Genomic DNA, 19,085 nt, shown 5'->3' on the forward strand with positions numbered 1-19,085 from the left:
CCTCAAGTTGCCTTTTGGGACATACACGCCTACATTCGTACATATCATACGTGCCTGTAGAGAAGATTTATTACAGCATCATATAAAACCAACAATAATGATAATAATAATATCAAAAGCAAACAGTTCTCATATCGGAATAGTATCGGTATCGGGAGATATCCAAATTCAGGTATTGGGATCAGATTGGAAGTGAAAAAATGTGCATCGGTGCAGTCGGGTACAGTCAAGTTTTATAAATGTTTTTATAGGACACTTGTTTGTGTATTTATAAAGTGATGAACCATATATAAAGAGTGTGAATAATTTTGATTGCTTGTCACTAATCCACACAGTGTGTTGTGGTAGAGTGTAACATCTTTGCACAGTGCTATAAACACATCCAGTGATTGGCCGAGCTGTTGAAATGTTCACTGTGGTGTGTCAGACTTGAGAATTGCTGCGTAGACGGCGGTGTGTGAGGGCCATCTCACAGGGCATGGAGTGTCAGAGGCACAGGAAAGAAAAATAAACTGTAAGAGCAAATAGAGGCATGCTATAGGTGCACGTATGTGTGTGTGTATGTGACACTGAGAGGGAGAGTGTGTGTGTGTGTGTGTGTGTGTGTGAGAACTAATAGAGTGATGAACAGATGGTCCTCTGGCTGCCACCAGCTGCGCCTCCCTCCCTCTCTCTTTCACTGTCGTTTTTTTCTCTTTTTCTCTCTTTTTTTTCTCCCACTCTCTGTATGCAGAGTGCACTCTAGTGATTTCTTTATACTACTTGGGTTTTAGGCTTCTGTGTATTAAATTAAATCCCAGATAGTACATACTTTTTTCCATATGCACTTGATGAAATTTTGCCTCAGAACCTTGATAGATTTATATACACACAATACATGTATAAAAGTCTGTGGACACCTGAAGAGTTCAACCATATGTTATTGCTGAACATCTCCCATTCAGATGCAGTAGCAGCAGTAAGCCTGCTGATGCTGGGTGATCTGGCTTGCAGTCTGTCTTACAAGGTGTTGAGGTCAGGGCTCTGTGTTGGACAGTAAAGCTCCTCCACAGCAAACTTGGAAACACCATGCTGTACTTAAGAATATTTTTTACATAAAAACAATCCACAAGGGACAAATCCACAGAGAATTACCACCCAACTTTACAAATCCCCTCAGCCTTAGGGAACGTTTTAGCATTTCTTTGCTCATTGTTTTGATTTTATGGCCCACAACTTCAGTGTTTCAGTTCACTCTCAAAGCTCTGTCTCTCAGCCTCGTTTCCAGCAGCAGCAGCAGCAGGAAGCTGTTTTCACAGAAAAAAAAAACTTACATCAGCCATAACAAGTTAATGAGATGATAATTAGACAGAAAAAGAAAAAAAAAATCAGTTAACGCAGCTCACAGGAGCTACCCTTCTACATGTGGGCATGTTGAAATAAGAAAGGATGTGCCTTCCAAAAACTGTGTGAGAGTTGAAGCACTTGAACTATTGTCTGAAATAGCAGCATATCCTGTAGCATTTCTTTCTCAATTGGAATGAAGGGGCCCAAACCAGGATAAACTGGCATGCGTGCCTACAAACTGTTAGAAATATACATATATTAAACACCACACCACCTGAAATGCTGTCATGCAGAAGTTGCACGTCCTATGTGTTATTGATCACTGGCCAATCAATCAGACCCATCCTGTCCTCTGCCTCAGTGGCATGTTCAGTGCTGTTTGTTTACCTTGTTGACTCTGTGTCCAGGTTGTTGACATGTTTATCATGGTGACCTAATTAGGTTAGACGGTGTCTGTTTTCAGAGGCAGAGCAGGAAAGGCGAAATGGCGAGAAGGGATGAGCAGCATAGAGACCAAGGGGTTTTAATCGTTACTAGCACATCTGTGCAAACCAGAATTATGAAACAGCATCTAGTTTGCTCTTATTTTTGGCTCATGATGCGCACAGAGTAGGACAGGCTCACATTTGTATTCATGCATGCTGTTTCATTTGACTTTTGAGAAACATGGGGGCCTTTATTTTTTTTTTTTTTCACATCAAAAGGACAATGATGTTTTTCTGCTTATGCAAAAGCAACATGCTGTATGCACACAACCTTGGGGTTGCTTTAAAAACTTGGGATTATTTTTCTTGCTCTTCAAACCAAAACCCTGGTGTCATTAATGGTGGTTTTGTGGTTTCCTTGAGCCTTACATTAAGGTAAAATGAGTGGCAGGTGAGTAGTCCTACAGAAAAGAAAGGTAATATCTGATGGGTAGGGGACCTGTGTGGGTCTAAAAATACCCCCCACTGTTTACAGGGAAATGGACTGAAATAGAAAAGAAGAAGGAAAATGTGCAAAAGTGCTGGGATGAACTTAGCAGGAGAGAAGCATAGAAAATCGTAAATGGATGAGTATAAAAGGGAGAGAGAATGAAAAGGTGAATAATAGCGCTATTATCCTTGGCAAAGGTACATCAGAGGTGCAATGTAATGGGCAGTGGCTTTGTCCCCGTACACACACACATCATATGGATCTACTGGACAGATACCAAAGTCATTTAATTGGTATTGAACCTTCAGTGATTCTTAAGCTGTGGATCAGGGACATGTTGAAAACAGACGTGTCACAGAAGTCTACAACATACCGTGAATGGTCATGGAGGAAGTGTGGGCTGCGGCATTGACACAGACTACAAATATTTCTCAAACGCCTTCAGTACGCGTCTCATTAAAGTATTTCATTCAGTGTTGTCGTATTGTATAGAACACGCCTACATTCCGTTTCAGTGGAGGTGCTGTATCACATCCTTCGTCAGAGCTCTGTTTGTTTGCAGTCTAATGCTAACAGTGTTACAGAAGAGACTAAATTAAACAAACTGCTTGTATGTACATTTATTCATTTTACAGACACTTTTATCCAAAGTTACAAGTGAGGCAAGTCAGGGTTCAATGTCTTGCCCAAGGACACTTCAGCACGTGGACCAGAGCAGCCGGGCATCGAAACAGCTGTTTTCTGTTCCTGCTAGAAACAGGGCTGAGGACGAGGACGAGTGTTGCATCAGTTTCATATACAATCAGTTTCTCCTAACCTTAAGGGGCTTTTGAGGATCAAAGTACTAGTCACAGAATCAGTCACTTGCAGGCAAAGCAAAGAGAGAAGTTATTTCAAAAGCCTTTATTTTGTCAGGCACTAGACCTCACAGTTTATACACTCAGTGGTCCGTTTATTAGGTACACCTAGCTAAAACTAAAGCAGTGTAATTACAAGAGTCCTGCAGTAAGATGTAAGGTGATGTCACCACCTGTTTCACTCAGCAGCAGAATATTCCCAGGGTTTAGTTAGTCTTTAAACAAACCGGCAGCTTGTTTCTAATAAACGAATGATTAACTGTGTGGTTAGCGGGAGCAGTGGCGATCTCAGTAAGTGCTTCTGAAAAGACAAAGAAAAGAGCAACAAACAAACTGAGAAAACAGAAAAAAAGAAAATATTGGTACTCAGCGATACCGAATCCAGGCTCTGGGCCAGAGTTCGGCCCCTGTGGTCTCTGAGGTCTTTCCAGGTTATACAACAATGCCCCCCACTCCTCTGCAGCCTTGTTAGCGAGCACAGTCAGCGAGGCTTTGACCTTACTCTGAAAAGGGTTTTTTCAAGCTATTCTAGCTCTTAATCACTCTGCTAGCTGAGTGTCGATGACAAATTAGACGATATTTGGTGTTTATCCTAGCCCTAACCCTAACCCATAGAATTTCTGCATATTGTCACCTCATTTGAACTTCATGTTCACATTCACCGTAGACTGAATCACTTCTTGGGTTATCATAATGTCACAAGTGCGGCACTTTATTCTTGCGTTTTGTGGATCCTCTTACACGTTCTCAGAGTTTTACTGAATGGTCCAAAATCACTGAAAAGCCAACATGTAATTTATATGTGTAGTTCGAGTGTGTTGTCTCCCTCAGTATCTGCTTGCACACACAGAGTGGCTACAGCCTACAGATAGAGGGGGGAGAGCGAGGGGTACTTCTGTTCGTCACAGTTAATGACCATCTGACTTTGGCCTTGAAGTCTTTCACTGGGCAAGGAGAGAGAGAGAGGGAGGGAGAGAGAGGGAGGGAGGGAGGGAGAGGGAGGGAGGGAGCAGAAGGGAAACCCATTCACTACAAGAGGGACAGAGGAGGGAAAAAAAGGGAACAGCCAGAACAGAGGATGGATGGAAGGGCAAAGAGAGGGAGGGAGAAGGAGGGAGGGAAGGGTTTGTGTGTGTCTGTGTGTGTGTGTATGTGTGCTGGAGAGTTTTTGAGAAAGAGGGAGGGTGAGAGTGAGGGATGTGTGCCGCAGGGTTAGTGAAGGATGATAATTCACTGTTAAGCCTCCTAGAAAGACCAGCTGGCCCCTCTGGAGTCAGATGTCAGCCTCCGCAGCCAGGACCCACTCTGTGTGTGTGTGTGTGTGTGTGGTTGTGTGTGTTGGCACTCATGCATGTATATGCATGCATGAGTGTGTGTGTGTTTGCGTGTGTGCTGTCGTCAGTCGCAGCTTTTGACTGCTAGAAGGAAAACACCTGCATGGGGAGCTGTAGATTTTATCAGTCTAAGCTCCCTATCTCAGTAAGAGTGGGACTGGTCAGAACACACACACACATGCACACACACACACACACACACACACACACACACACACACACACACCATCTGCTAGTTAGTTAGGGCTATTGTTGTGAGCCATTTGGGTAGTGTGTAGAGGTTTGGCTTTGTGCTGATCTTGACCATCAGTTGGCCAGCTGGCCTGACTTTGGTTTTCCACTTGGTCGGAACAGAAACCAGGCCAGGAGACAAACCAAAGCAAACCACGGAGCCACTAATTTGCTTGTTAGCAAATAAAATAACGGTCCAATTACTTAATTTCACAAAATATTTAAAACCAACTGCTGTCTTTGAATTTTTAAGACTCTGGGGTCATAACCTGGTCAGACTGAAGAGGCCTCTGAAATTCAGCTCTGATAATCTGTTAACTAATCTGTGTTTTATACTGTGTTGGATACACACACACAAATGTACGTACACACATCTCTGTAACAGGTTTTCTGGATGAAACACTGTTTTTTTTTTGCTTCTTTTTTTCTCTCCCTCTCCCCCACTAATCTATACTAGCCAGGTCACGCTGAGTCTGCTGTGCTCCCTATTGAATGGGTTGAATTATTCAGCATTGCAAGTGTGTGTGTGTGTGTGTGTGTGCGTGCATGTGCGCATATGTGCACACACGTAAGCATGGGTACAGCTGGCCTGCTGGTTCCTTTAATCAGGGGCCGGCCGGTCTGCATGAATGCCTGTATTGTTGGGTCATGTGTATTCAGGGCCATGGCGTGTGTGATTTTGTGTGTGTGTGTGTGTGTGTGTGTGTGTGTGTGTGTGTGTGTGTTTTTTGTGTGCTAGTGTGAGTATGTGTAGAGGGCTCAACAGGGGTATCGGTGATTACAGCGCTACTATGTGAAAGTGCACGTCACAAGGTCGCTGGGTCAACAGCACTGAATCAGGCACTAAGTTGTTTGTCAGGGTCATATGATTTGTGCTTGTGATTGTCTGTGAGAAAGAAATATAGTTCAGAGAGAGTTTTACTAGTGTGTGTGTGTGTGTGTGTGTGTGTGTGTGTGTGTGTGTGTGTGTGTGTGTGTGTGTGTGTGTTGAGAGAGAGAAAACAGCCTGCATAATGTTTCATCAGTATGTTCTGTGTCTTTTACCTGCAGGCCGAAATGAGCTGATAGCCAGATACATCAAGCTCCGAACGGGCAAGACGCGGACAAGGAAACAGGTAATAATGGCAGTGTGCATTAACCCAATCATACTGTCTGCAGTATGTATCACAGCATATCACGTTACACAGACGTAATGAGGGAAAATGGTGCTAACTGCACTGATGAAAAGAATGGTTGAAAAGCTGAACGGTGATGGTCAGTGGTCAGAGAAAAAAAAAAGCGTGTATTGCTGCATCTGTTAATATTTTATTAATATTTAATATTTCTGCTTTTTACACGGGGAGAAAAGTAAACCTACTAAAGGGACAACACAAACCTTGGCTATCTAATCTCTAAGGTTTTTATTTTATTTTATTTTTTTCTCCGTTTATGAAATCTTCAGTAACCTCTTGTTGCCATTAGGGATCGCCACCAGTGTTTCTAGATTTGGTGGTTTTCCACCCCACTGAGCCACTTTTTCTTTAAATAGGCAGGTACAAATTGATTTGGGCGAGTTGTTTAATAATATTTGAGCGTGTATGAGACTTGAAGGGGACGGAGAGACCGAGGCAAAGATACTGGAAGAGGTGAAACCTGAAGCACTTAGCTGAGTCAAATCACAAACATGCTACAGTTCATGTTTGGATTCAGTGTGTACATGTATATTGCCGTCCATGTAGAGATTTACTGACTGACACTGATGTCGCTGACAGACTCTTCAGACTGCTCAGAGTTGTGGCTAATTTAGCTTTAGCTTTAGACCGATTTCCAAAGTTCATTCCTATGTTCCATCCATGTAGGCTGGTGTGGAGGTCATGTGATATATATAACTGATATATAACAGATGTAATTTAGAAATGTAAGTAGGATTCCCTGCTCTTTAATGGTTAAAATAGTTTACCCTCTGAAATACATAGTGGCATAGATGTTTGGACAGTGCACAAAGTGACACGATCTGTATGTGGTGTAATCTTAGTATCTCAGTTCTTGGCCTGTGTTCCCAGGTGTCTTTTCGATCTCTCAAAAGACATGTCTATTCACTGTTGTCAGGGGAGTAGTGTGTGTGTTTGTGTGTGTGTGTACCCTTCCAGTGTGGCAACAGTCCTTTCATAACCATGGCAACTCACTGTTTGGTCCTTCCTCCTCTCTTTTCTACCCTCCAACTCCCCTTTCTTTTACCCTCTCCTCTCCTCTCCTCTCCTCTCTTCTCCTCTCCTCTCCTCTCCTCTCCTCTCCTCCAGGTATCCAGTCATATCCAGGTCTTAGCCAGAAGAAAATCCAGGGAGTTTCAGTCCAAGCTAAAGGTATGGGTTGTAGTAATCCATGGATGGTTGCTGTTTTTTGTTTTTTGCTTTATTACTGTGAAAAAACCTCTGGTGGCCGGGAAGTGGCGTGTTTTACATTTCCAGTGTTTTAGGAATAAACACATCTAATCAGTGAGGATTAGCACTAATTACCCCCATGAATGAACAGACAGAAAAAGCTCCACCTACAGACACTCCTTTAACAGAAAACCCAATGGAAAAGACATTATTAAACACACTGAAAAACAAGCGGTCTCTGGGAAAGGCAGTGTAAAAATAGCGCAGCGTTTAGCACCATGAAAATCAAGAACGTTATTATTATTATTTTCATGCCACATACATCGTTCTGCTGCTGCGAATATTCACTAGAGCACAAAGTGTGTATTAATTGGCATCTGAAAACAGTCCCCAACCAATGCACTATTTCCATTTGAGTTACATTTGTTAGAAACTACAGAGCCCAGCTGGTTTAGGAAATTACAGAGCCTTTTTTTAAGTAAATCTATATACTTATGACCTGATTTTAAAAACTTATGTCTTCAGTAGGAAGCACTGGGCTAGAGGCTGAGTTCCACTGACATGATGGTGTAGCTGAAAAGTGTTAGAAGAGGGACTAACTCATTGTTTTTGTTTTTTTAATAGGATTTGTTGACAAAAAGAAAAACATAAAATAATACTGGACATGTCGTTGAGCCACCGACCTACACTATTAATCAATTATATATATATGTATATTTAAAAAAAGATTATTAATGTATTGTCTCAGTACTGTATACCATGGATCTGCTTATAGCACATCAATGTCTCTGTTCATTTGAAAGTGATGTAAAATCTTTCCCTGCTGTTGGATTTCCCATTAAAACCAAAACTCATGGGTTGGTCTTTCAAAGAAAGGAGGTCAGGTGAACAATGTTATCAAACCCATATGGTTCCCAGTATATAAAATGAAAATCCAGCATGATTCTCAGCTCAGTACCTCCTATAATGTTATTACCTCCCCTAGGAGGAGAGATTCCTCTCAGTGCCAATTAACTTGAGTGAAGCTGCCAATTAGTGCTTCTCCAGCTATTACATGGCCTGTAATTCCATTTCATTCAGCTGTTTTCTGCTTCATATTACTTTGAGTTCAGATGTTACAAATAAGTCCACAAGTTCAGACTCACTGTGGATCTGCTATATGTAACTGTTTGCCCAGAGGTAACAGCAACGGTGATCAGTGACCAGATCACCGTGTCATTTGAAGCGTATTTAGCTTTGCTGCACACTGTTGTTGCTGTGACTCCCCTCTGAGCCACAAGCCAAACCTTTACAGCCAGACTACACACATATAGAGTAAGATATATTCCTTCATGTCACTGAGAGACATTTTAAGCTAGGCTAAACAGAGGATTTAAACATGAACACACAAGGTCAGACAATGATTTGTGTTGGATTTTGGCTAGAACTAGAAAGGCAAAGCAAGGTGAGGCTCTTTCATTTCATGTGAGCCAGGTGAACCACTTCCAGCAGGAATCCCTCAGTATCTGAAAGGTTAAATACTAAAGGCGACAGGGCTGGACCCTCGGTCTGCCTAGGGATCTGTCGAGAGCATCTACAAAAGCACTGAAACTGCTGTAAGCTGTTGAACTTTTCATTCCTCTAAGTTGCTGTACACTATTTACTGAAATTCCCTCCAGCTTTTTAAATCAGTGTTTCATAGTCTGTCAAGCAAGTTTGAATTCTTATGCTCTATTAAAACATACAAACTATCTATGTTGGACAGTTAATTCAAATTGCTGTATGTTAGTAATGTGGCAAGAGAAACCAGTCTGATCACAACCGATTAGATACTGACATTTAGTTAATGACAGGAGAATGACAACAGTTAAAAGTTTTCCCCCCAGCCCCTGATTTTCTGTAGGATTTTAGATTCTAATACTCACTATAATGCTAGTTATTCCAAGATGATATTCATGACGGAAACATAATGGTGACGGTGTCAATATGTGTGTGTTTGTTGACGTGCAGGACCAGAATGCCAAGGAGAAAGCTCTGCAGAGCATCTCCTCCATGTCCTCGGCTCAGATCGTCTCGGCCACTGCCATACAGAGCAAGCTACTGCCTGGAATAGTACGGGCCGGCTTCCCCGGCAGCGCACAGGTTACACAAACACACCATATTTATTCTCTTCAAATAAATACAGGAAGCACAAGGACATGAATAATAATATGGCAATTTTTTTCCTACAATCTGGAGACTGCATATGCTCAGTTTGTGTCCTGGTGTGCACACACAAACACATGTGCTCATTGTATTGCATTCATGGTCTGCAGCCTCACTTCAGTGTACTGATGTGTGTGTGTGTGTGTGCTTATTTCCAGCTGTGGCAGGGGATGATTCCTGGGGGACAGTCCAGCTCCACCACAGAAGAGTAAGTCACACTCACCTTCTACAGCCATATCTGACTTTATTATGGCTGTTATTGGTTAATATATGACTGGTCAGTGTCAGTAAACTAAATTTAATTTACGTTCAGGGTCGGCTCCTGGTAGCCACTGAGCTGGCTGCTCATCATTTGTTGATTTCTCTTGTTTTATACCTAGTGTGTGTATGTAAACGGGACATTTCAGCTGCTGTTAATAACTGTTCTATTAAAGACATAGCATTTAAAGGCCAAGACCAGACCATCTGCTATCAGCATAATAATGACCCAACCCAGCAGATGTGCAACACTTGCAGCAAAACTGAGCATTAGACACACACAACCATTTTCTTTCTACCAAGTTGGAAGGACAAAGACTGAGCCAGTGTCTTTGCCCACTGACGAAGAATGGTTCCAGGTTCATCTTCATTCATAAAATTGCTTTTACGTATGTAAAGATTTGATGGTCCTTGAAACCTTAAAGGGAAAGACACATCATAGTCTGTTTACAAGTCTTCGGAATTCACATGGTGTCCCACTGGATTCAGGTCTGGAGACTGGGGAGGCCACTGAAGTTCACTGAACTCCCTGTCATGTTCATGAAACCAGTTTGAGACGACTTTAGCTTTGTGACATGGAGCATTATCCTGCTGGAAGTAGCCATTAGACGTGGTCTCTGGTGTAGTAGTCCATCCACCTCAAGGTTGGACATCACCCTGAGATGCTTTTCTGTTCCCCACAGTTGTACAGAGTGGTTATCTGAGTTAGCGTAGCCTTTCTGTCAGCTCCAACCAGTCTGACCTCTGACCTTTGACCTCTCTCACCTTGGTTTTTGTTTTTGGATCCATTCTTAGTTAAACTCTAGAGACTGTTGTGTTTGAAAATCTCAGGAGATCAGCGGTTTCAGAAACACTCAAACCAACAATCATGTCACAGTCTCTGAGATCAGAATTTTTCTCAGCATCATTTTCTATCAACAGGTGACAATTTTTGGGATCACATCTGTATCCACTATCAGTAAAGACTTTTTAATCCCTGACCTTTGTTACTGTAAGAAGAGTTTCCAAAACTAAAAGAGCAGTGAAGTATTTTATCTACCTGTTGTGTATGAGATCTGAATATTAAAAGATGGAGCAGGTGGCTCTTGTTTCCATTATGGTCTTTGAAGTATGTGGACATGGATTTAGTTCTTTGTAGCAGATGGGAATATCACAAAAATATATAAAAAAAAAAAAACATCAAATGTGTCATCTCACGTGTCAGTTAACACTTGAGAAACCACTGGTGAGAATTTCTTGGTGACTCACATGACTAGAGGTGGTGAAAAAAATTGATTATTGATTAATTATATTATGGACGATTATGAGTCGATTATTAAAGTTCCAAAGATCGATTTTTTTTGTAATACGCAGCAGGGACTGTCATACAAGATTTAACCGCAAGGCGGAGCTGGTGACTAACAGTCATAACAAAACACCCTGTAACAGAGGCAGCGAGCGAGCGTACTATGCTAGCGAGAGGCGTGTCGCTCCTTGCACAATATGGCGACCGCCGACGTTAGAACTTGAGCGTGTGGGCCAGTACTTCCGGTCAAAACTTCCGGTGATCTAACAGCAACAGCGGAAGACAGCGAGCGCGAGAGACAACAGCGATCGAGTTACATTAATGGTGAGATTATTTTATTTACATAGCAGTAGCTATGTAGCTAACATTTAGGTCAGTTGTCCTGTAGATGTTTTAGAATTATCAGTTGTTTTTTTTTCAACGTTTGACGCTTTTTAGTTGAGGTGCATACGAACAAAACAAAAAAACACGGCACCCTGAAAAAAGCGCAAACTTTTGTCGACCAAAAGAAACGATTCGGTTTGGCGTAGAGAAAGCATAACCTATCGGACACTACGTTTAGTCAACTGTCAAGTTTGTAGTGTGAGATTGTCAGAGGCGGGCCTACCGAATAGTTGTTTGAGTATTTCTTTTGGTTTGTGTTGTAATGTATTGGTTCAGAAAACTAGAAGCTAATGTGATGATGACAATGATACTGAGAATGTTTTTTTAAGAAGCAAGATAGATCTTTAATTCATTGCTGAGTTGCTCATGCCTTCACTAACAGTCACATGAAAATCAGTCTGCTTAAAATGACGGGGGAATTTAACGGGGAATGCATGAAAGCTGACTTTTTTTGTTGTAACGTTACGAAACGGTACACAACGGTACACAACAATGACGTGCGGCCATTGGTGAGCGGTTGCTCCAGGTTCGAAACCCGGTCTGAGCTCTTCTGCGCGGAGTTTGCATGATTGTTCTCCCTGACTGGAGGTGCTTTGAGATATTTCTCAATAAAAGAGAAGTTGAGTAATTCAGCAGCATTTTTTAAATGGTGCAGTACGTTTATGGTGTATTTTGGGTTACTATTGTCAAGTGGAAACTCAGTAATCGATTGGTAATCGAAGCGAGACCTCAATAATCGGAATCGAATCAGGAAATTGGACCGATTAACCACCCCTACACATGACTGATGTCTGGAATCTGTCTTTCCTCATTGTGGCAAATAGTAAGTGATTTTATCGTCTGTGTAAAAACCATATGCAGAGTTTCAAACGTGGTGGACCTGGATTCTGAAACCTGCTCCACTGCTGTTTCCACGTCTCACTTTAGCTTCTGTTCACATAGATAGTGGCTGGAGGGGATCATTGTGCTACAGGTTCAAACCCTGCTCGTTTCATTGCCAGCTGCTGTTACACGACCATGTGATGATGATGATAATGGCAGTAAATGGGGCTGGTATGGCTTTTACTGAACTCAGAGATGCTCTTGACCTCTGTGCTCCTGTTACTGTTCATACAAGACACAGGGCAGAATTCCTTTCTGTATAACATAGGTACAATGTGATCAGCTCGACTGTGTCTGTTCCTCTTTCAGCCTTTTCAATGCTCTCCTGCCTGTCTGTCTGTGTCTTTTTTTTCCTTTCAGTATCAAGCCGTTCTCTCAGCAAGCCTACAATGTGCAGACAGCAGGGACCACCACAATCTCAGGTGAGAGGGACCACGGTACAATTACCTCCTTTCTGTAAGGTGGACAGGCGGCCCTCTCTCTTGCCATTTAGGCCGCTGGCTCTCTACAGGGTGGTTTTTGACTCTGTCTGGGCACCCACGTCTCCTGTGTACCTTGATGTTTGTCTTGTGAAGAGGTCAAAAAGAGAAAAAGAGCTGCCTTTCTGACTTTCCTTACATGACCTGAATGAGTAACGTCTGACTTTATGCTGTATCTACTCTAAAACAGTAAAGTTGAACTGAAATCAAAATGAATTTTTACCAAGAAGTATTATACCTGTAATAACCAAAAGGAAGAAATTTCAATTTTTTTTTTAACCATGTTACATTGGTAAAAAATATAGTAAAAATATTTAATAATATCACTTTTGTTCCAACAGCCACAAAGACAGTCAGTGGGGGGCACTGTTGTTAGCTGTTGCTGAGCCTTCTCAGTGATTCGACTGCTGCCCTCACGTTTCTCTGTGTCGTGTTTTGAACTAACATGGGGACTGTCGAGGTCACAGACTACCTGCTGGTGTGACGTTTGATAGCCTGGCCGTTTGCCATCACCACATCTGGTCCCATGAAAAAGAGACCGCTAATGTTCGCTAGATCTCTGCCTTTCTGTAACACAAGACAAATAAAACACTCAGAGTGCAGGAGCTGGAAATGACTCAGCAAGTTCTGAAACAACATGAACAAAAAGTAATGTCTAGTGGGAATCAGCACTGACGTTAGCAAGCTAGTCCAAACTAGGTAGCCGATTCTTGTGGGAATATGTGCTTACAAAAGCTGTTTTTCGGGAATTTAAGAAAGCAGCTTAACTCCATTGTTGAACTTTCCTTGATGACAACTCTTCGAGGTCGCTGCAGGGTAGGAAATGTTTCTCAGAGCGGATGATGGCAGCTGTCAGTCACAGTTGCATGAGGCTAAATGACAAGAGGAGACTTTTGTAAATGGAGCCTATGAGTTTTGAGTCAGGCCCCAATGGATTTCACTGTGTCCTCATCATTGTCACCACTTTACATCTACTTTTATTAACTGCTTTTCAGTGCTGCACCCTCACCTCAGTCAGGCTTTGTCCACGAGACTCCAGTAATGGCATAAATTTTACACATTTACAGCAAAGAATAATGCTAGCACCGCTGCTAACCCTGATAAATAGCATGATTGCACATGATGGCAGTGGTGAAGTGAGGTTAAACAGAACGTGTGTGTGTGTGTGTGTGTGCGTGGTGTGTGTGTGTGTGTTATCTAGGCTACGAGCCTCCCACCACAGCTCAAACGCACAGAGAGCCAGCATGGCAGGGTCGCTCCATCGGCACCACCAAACTACGACTGGTGGAGTTTTCATCTTTCCTGGAGACACAGAGGGACCAGGAGGCAGTGAGTAACACACACACACACACACACTCTCACAGCAACAGACTACAATAAGCACTCCCTATTGTCAAATAAACCAAGATGAGAGATAACCCCACAGCAGAGAACAGCATTAAAGCCCTTTGTGTGTCTCCTAGTATGAATAACCTTTGTAAAGCTCTATCTCTCTGCCTGCTCAGTCTATCTGTCAACCTGCCACACTGTAGATTCACTGTCATTTTTCTGCCTTGGGTTCACAGACAGCTGGCATTCATCTTGTTGCTTTCTATTTGGACAGTAAAAAAAAAAAAAAAAAAAAAACCTCAAACTGTTGTTCAGTGACATTGAAATAGACACTGTTGTCAAGTGTCTCAAATTTACTGCATAATTTATGTTACTGTAAGCGAAGTGGACCAGGAAGTGCCATTGATACCATTGTGATGAAAATTTTCCATTTATCTTTATTGGTAGACAAAAAAAAACAAAGTCAGCTGCAGTTGCACTGTGTGAGGAACATTGAATAGGTTTCTATATGTGTGTAGCCTTCATGGGTCTAAACAGTTTTTTATTGGTGGTGAACATAAATTTATACAAAGTTTAATCACAAACCTATGTTGTTGTTTTTTTTTACATGAGAAGAATTAAGTAAAACTACATTGTTTGATGTTGTTTGTTACTGAGGCTCTCTGAGGGTTCTGGTTTTTTAAACTATACAGCAGGAAAAAGAGCTTTTTTGTTGATTTTTGTGCCTGCTTCGTGTCTCAAGAACTTAATAGAGGAGATTAGTAAAATGTTACTGAAACTGATCTAGATGGTGAAAACTAAAATAACAAAACTATGAAATTTTCATTTCTTATTACTTAATACCCAAATAAGGTATATATTATAATTAGATAATGTCGGAATACTAATCCTGGAAAGTGCCCTGGAATTAAGCTAAATGTCCAAATGAAAACCAATACAGAGAAAATACTGTGTTGTTTCCATCAGTCTTTCTTTTGCTGTTGTTTCACCCAGTGTGAGTTTAATTGCTTTAATTGCTTTCCATTTGCCTGCAATTTTTTTTTTTTTTTTGCCTCTGTCCTTGTTTGATTCAGCTTTTTCTTTTCCCTCAGTACAACAAGCACCTGTTTGTGCACATCAGCCAGAGCAGTCTGAGCTACAGCGACCCACTGCTGGAGTGTGTGGACATCAGGCAGATCTACGACAAGTTCCCCGAGAAGAAGGGCGGCCTCAAGGAGCTGTTCGGCAAGGGCCCTCAAAACGCTTTCTACCTTATCAAGTTCTGGGTGAGCAGGCAGACATTTGCCCACTTTGCTGTTTTTGTGATACATTTTATTTTGTCTATGGCAGCTTCACATCCATCTGAAATAATTCAAGGCTTCAGATGGTGTCTGAAAGTTTCTGTTAGCCAATTTTTTTCCTGAATTTTGTTTGTGAATATCATATTTGTTATGAGTGAGCAGGGTTAGCATGTGCCTTGCTAGGTTTTCCTGTATTTTTCCATCCAGTGCCATGTCTTTGTCTGTACTTACAGGTGTGTGTGTGTGTGTGTGTGTGTGTGTGTGTGTGTATATATGTGTGTTCGTTCTGTCTTTCCACCTGGGATATGGAGGTGGTGGGTTGATGAAAGCAGTCGCTTTGTTTGAACACCTGCTCACCTCCTGACTCACGGGTTGCTCTGCCTCCACCTGGGTGTGTGGTGTGTGTGTGCGTGTGTGTGTGTGTGTGTATTTCACTTTACTCTTAGTGCTGCAGTTCACCAAAGGACTTTCAAAAATCCCGGCAACAGAACACATCACACGTTTAGTAATTTCTTCCATCATCCATCAGAGTGGTGTAGAAGTTGTATGATTCAACAAGACGGTTAAGATCCCAGAGTGTCAGGTATCCGGGCAGATGCAGTTTACACTGCTAACAGTGGAAGATTTTACACTTGGGATTCACAGTAATTTTTATGCGTCTGCACCAGTGAAAATGTTTTTAGGTTGTCTGTCCGTCCCATTCTTGTGAGTGTGATGCTCCAGGAGTGCCTGGGGGGGAGGGGATTTCATTACATCTTGCACAAATGTTTATTTGGACCTAAGGATGAACTGATTAGAATTTGGCGTTCGGAGGTCAAAGGTCACTGTGACCTAACAAAACACATTTCTGGCCATAACTCAAGAACAGACATGCTGATTTTAACAAGATTTCACTCAGATGTCTAATAGGATAAAATGAGGACATTTTACATCCAAAAGGTCAAAGGTCAACTTCACAGTGACATCATGTTCTCCAAAAACACTTGACGTCTTTTGTTAAATTTTATAAAAATGTTATTAAAGTCTTCACCACATCAGTCAGTCTGGACAGACATAGATGTAAACTGCCACTTGACTGGTTGGTGGAGACATACAACCACGAGGTGGTAATTCTAGCTGATTTCAGACTGAGGAAGACAAATGCAGGCTTCTCATATCTAGCCGGTAACCATCTATTTTCCGACTGAAACTGTCGCCGGCAGATTTTATCAGCTGTAGCTAAGCAGCACTTTAAGCTGACATTAGCTCCATGAGTTGGTTGAAATACCATCTCTGGGTGAATTTTTTAATGTTTCATACTGACTTGTTCTGAAATGTGGCACGATGTGGCTTTAACATGTTTTTGGTAGAAAATGTGAGTATTTTGGTATTTATATTGGATTAACTGGGTAAACAAACAAATCAGCTCATTCAGCTGGTTTGGTTTGGTGTGATATGTGAATCAGTGAAACTAGTAATAGCAGACTTGAATAACTGTCAGAGGGAAAAAGGTTGGGGAACTATAAACTATCAAATGCTCCTCGGCATTGGGAGTAACCCTAGTTTAAACTGACTAGTAAGGTAGTTAGCCAAACATGCTAACAGTTGCAGCTTATGTTACAGGAGACAAACACTTACACTTGTGTTTTGATTAAACCTAAAAAAGACAGAACCTTCACAGTGGACAGTAGGATCATACATGGGAGGACAGAGACCTGCGGGCCTGTGAAGTAGGTTCAGTGTAGTAAATGTAGAAATGATGAGGTGTGTTCCCAGCATGAAAACAAACAGTGTGTGTGTCACGTAGAGAGCTTCCCCCCTGAATTTAATTAAAAAGCTCTCTGATCTACTACAGTGGTGCGTGTTTCTGATAATCTGCTGCTTTAATAGAGCACAGTTTGATGTGTGTGTGTGTGTGTGTGTGTGTGTGTGTGTGTGTGTGTGTGTGTGTGTGTGTGTGTGTGTGTGTGTGTGACGATGAATGCGCATGTGGGTGACTTAGCATATGGTGTGTGTGTGTGTGTGTGTGTGTGTGTGTGTGTGTGTGTGTGTGTGTGTGTGTGTGTGTGTGTGTGTGTGTGTGTGTGTTCTCAGCCCTGAGACACACAGTGCTCCATAGAGAACTCATTACGAATAGTACAAACCCTTCTCCACTGCTCTCAGCCTGTAATCCAGGTGCAGCATGTTCTCACTGTTCTGATTAAACATTTTCCAACTTCAACGGCACAGACTTACACAGGAGTATTGTCTTTTCCTGTAGTATCTTCTGTTAGAAAGCAGACATATATTTTTATGGTTGAATCATGAGCAAACATTCTTCATGTAAATTACAACAACGCTCTTCCAGCGGAATCTAGCCAGGCAGATCTTTTATTTGTCCAGGTTCTGAGGTGTCTCTCTCTGACGTTTCCGTTTCCTTCACAATATAATGGAGGGAAAATCATTGTGTCTGTGGTGTAAACAGCACTGAACAGTTGCTTTTAATCCTTTAACAATCAGTCATCTGCATTTAACCCATTCATTTCAAACTCATGCTGTGCGGCCAAAAACTCACAGAAAGTGTGCGATGCACAAAAAAACATGCAGTCAGTGTGAATGAGTTGATACAGAATGTGCATGATAATGTCAGACAGAATGGAATAAGATCATTTTAACAACCTCAAAGCTACTTAAGAGGAAACCAAAAGGAGAAAAGTGTAAATAGTAATTAAAAAAAATCAGGCCAAGGACCTCTCAGCACGAACGCTGACTTGCAATTTTCAATTACCCGAAACAGAAATACCACAAAAAATATTAACTTCAAACTTTCTGCATCTTCATTCAAAGAGCTGAGCTACATGCATATGTAACAACAGCTGGATAACTCATCTCCAAACAAACAGAACAAACAAACTTAATAATCAACCCTTATAAAATGTTCCTCATTTCCCCTCCATTATACTGGGTTGGATTTAAGAATGTGTGAGTGGCGATAGTCATGTATTTTTGTCACGTTTGATGAGAAAAAGGTGATTGGAACTGTACGAGTTAGTTTCAAACAGATTAAAGGAAATATTATAGTGTATTGTGTCTCTTTATCTAATGAAAATTAAGCTGCTCAAGCTACTGTGCAGCTTATTTTTTGAATATGAGCTTTTAAGTTTTAGTTGTGTAATTCAGGGATTCAGTCAGCCTCAACCTGATACTGCAGGCTGTGCTGTATGGACATGTGTAATGTGACTGAGTTACCAGCAGAGGGCACTGGTAACAGAGCAGATGGTGCTCATTCTTGTGTTGTTTCTGTGTAATTTATTAATCAAACAATCCAATTTACTAACAGTCGTCCATATAGCTGGTTATGGTGCAAATCATTGTGTCTCTGCTGTTTTTCCAGGCGGACCTGAATTATAATGTGCAGGATGACCCCGCGGCCTTCTACGGTGTGACCAGCCAGTACGAGAGCTCAGAGAACATGACCATCACCTGCTCCACCAAGGTCTGCTCTTTTGGCAAGCAGGTGGTTGAGAAGGTGGAGGTGAGAACAGTTTTACACGTTTTCATGGACGTTAATTTCTGTTGTGCGGTACTCTATCACTGAAATCAAATAATAGGGGATTAAACATCAATCACATCTTTGTTAGGGAACCCCCCCCCCCCCTTGTAAATTGTAAAGTAGGTTCTCCTGCTTTGTTATGCAGGCTTTGTGACTGAGTTCATGACTGATAAAGTGGTGTTGATATGTAAAAATTGGTGGAGTTCCCCCTTTAATGTTCACTTGCCACGTTTAATTTGACCCTTCCTGTCCTGTGTCTCTCCCCCCGTCTCTCAGACGGAGTACGCAAGGTTCGAAAACGGGCGTTTCGTCTACAGAATCAGCCGCTCTCCGATGTGTGAATACATGATCAACTTCATCCACAAGCTCAAACACCTGCCTGAGAAATACATGATGAACAGTGTGCTGGAGAACTTCACTATTCTGCTGGTGAGGGCGTCAGTCAGTGTGTTAGTTTGTGTGTGTGTGTG

At 41.8% G+C, this 19,085-nt stretch overlaps 1 protein-coding gene across 1 annotated transcript in view; it reads left to right on the top strand.

Moving 5' to 3' along the window:
* Positions 1-19,085, top strand: part of tead1a (TEA domain family member 1a) — a 40,450-nt gene that overhangs the window by 16,418 nt on the left and 4,947 nt on the right. The window contains exons 3-11 of the mRNA XM_041037732.1: positions 5,714-5,778; positions 6,943-7,005; positions 9,013-9,144; positions 9,366-9,415; positions 12,377-12,438; positions 13,697-13,824; positions 14,916-15,089; positions 18,457-18,597; positions 18,892-19,044. Coding sequence (XP_040893666.1) covers positions 5,714-5,778; positions 6,943-7,005; positions 9,013-9,144; positions 9,366-9,415; positions 12,377-12,438; positions 13,697-13,824; positions 14,916-15,089; positions 18,457-18,597; positions 18,892-19,044 — 968 coding nt within the window. The remainder of the gene's footprint in view (positions 1-5,713; positions 5,779-6,942; positions 7,006-9,012; positions 9,145-9,365; positions 9,416-12,376; positions 12,439-13,696; positions 13,825-14,915; positions 15,090-18,456; positions 18,598-18,891; positions 19,045-19,085) is intronic.

This window comes from Toxotes jaculatrix, chromosome 5 (assembly GCF_017976425.1).
Source record: "Toxotes jaculatrix isolate fToxJac2 chromosome 5, fToxJac2.pri, whole genome shotgun sequence".
Taxonomy (NCBI): Eukaryota; Metazoa; Chordata; class Actinopteri; family Toxotidae; genus Toxotes; species Toxotes jaculatrix.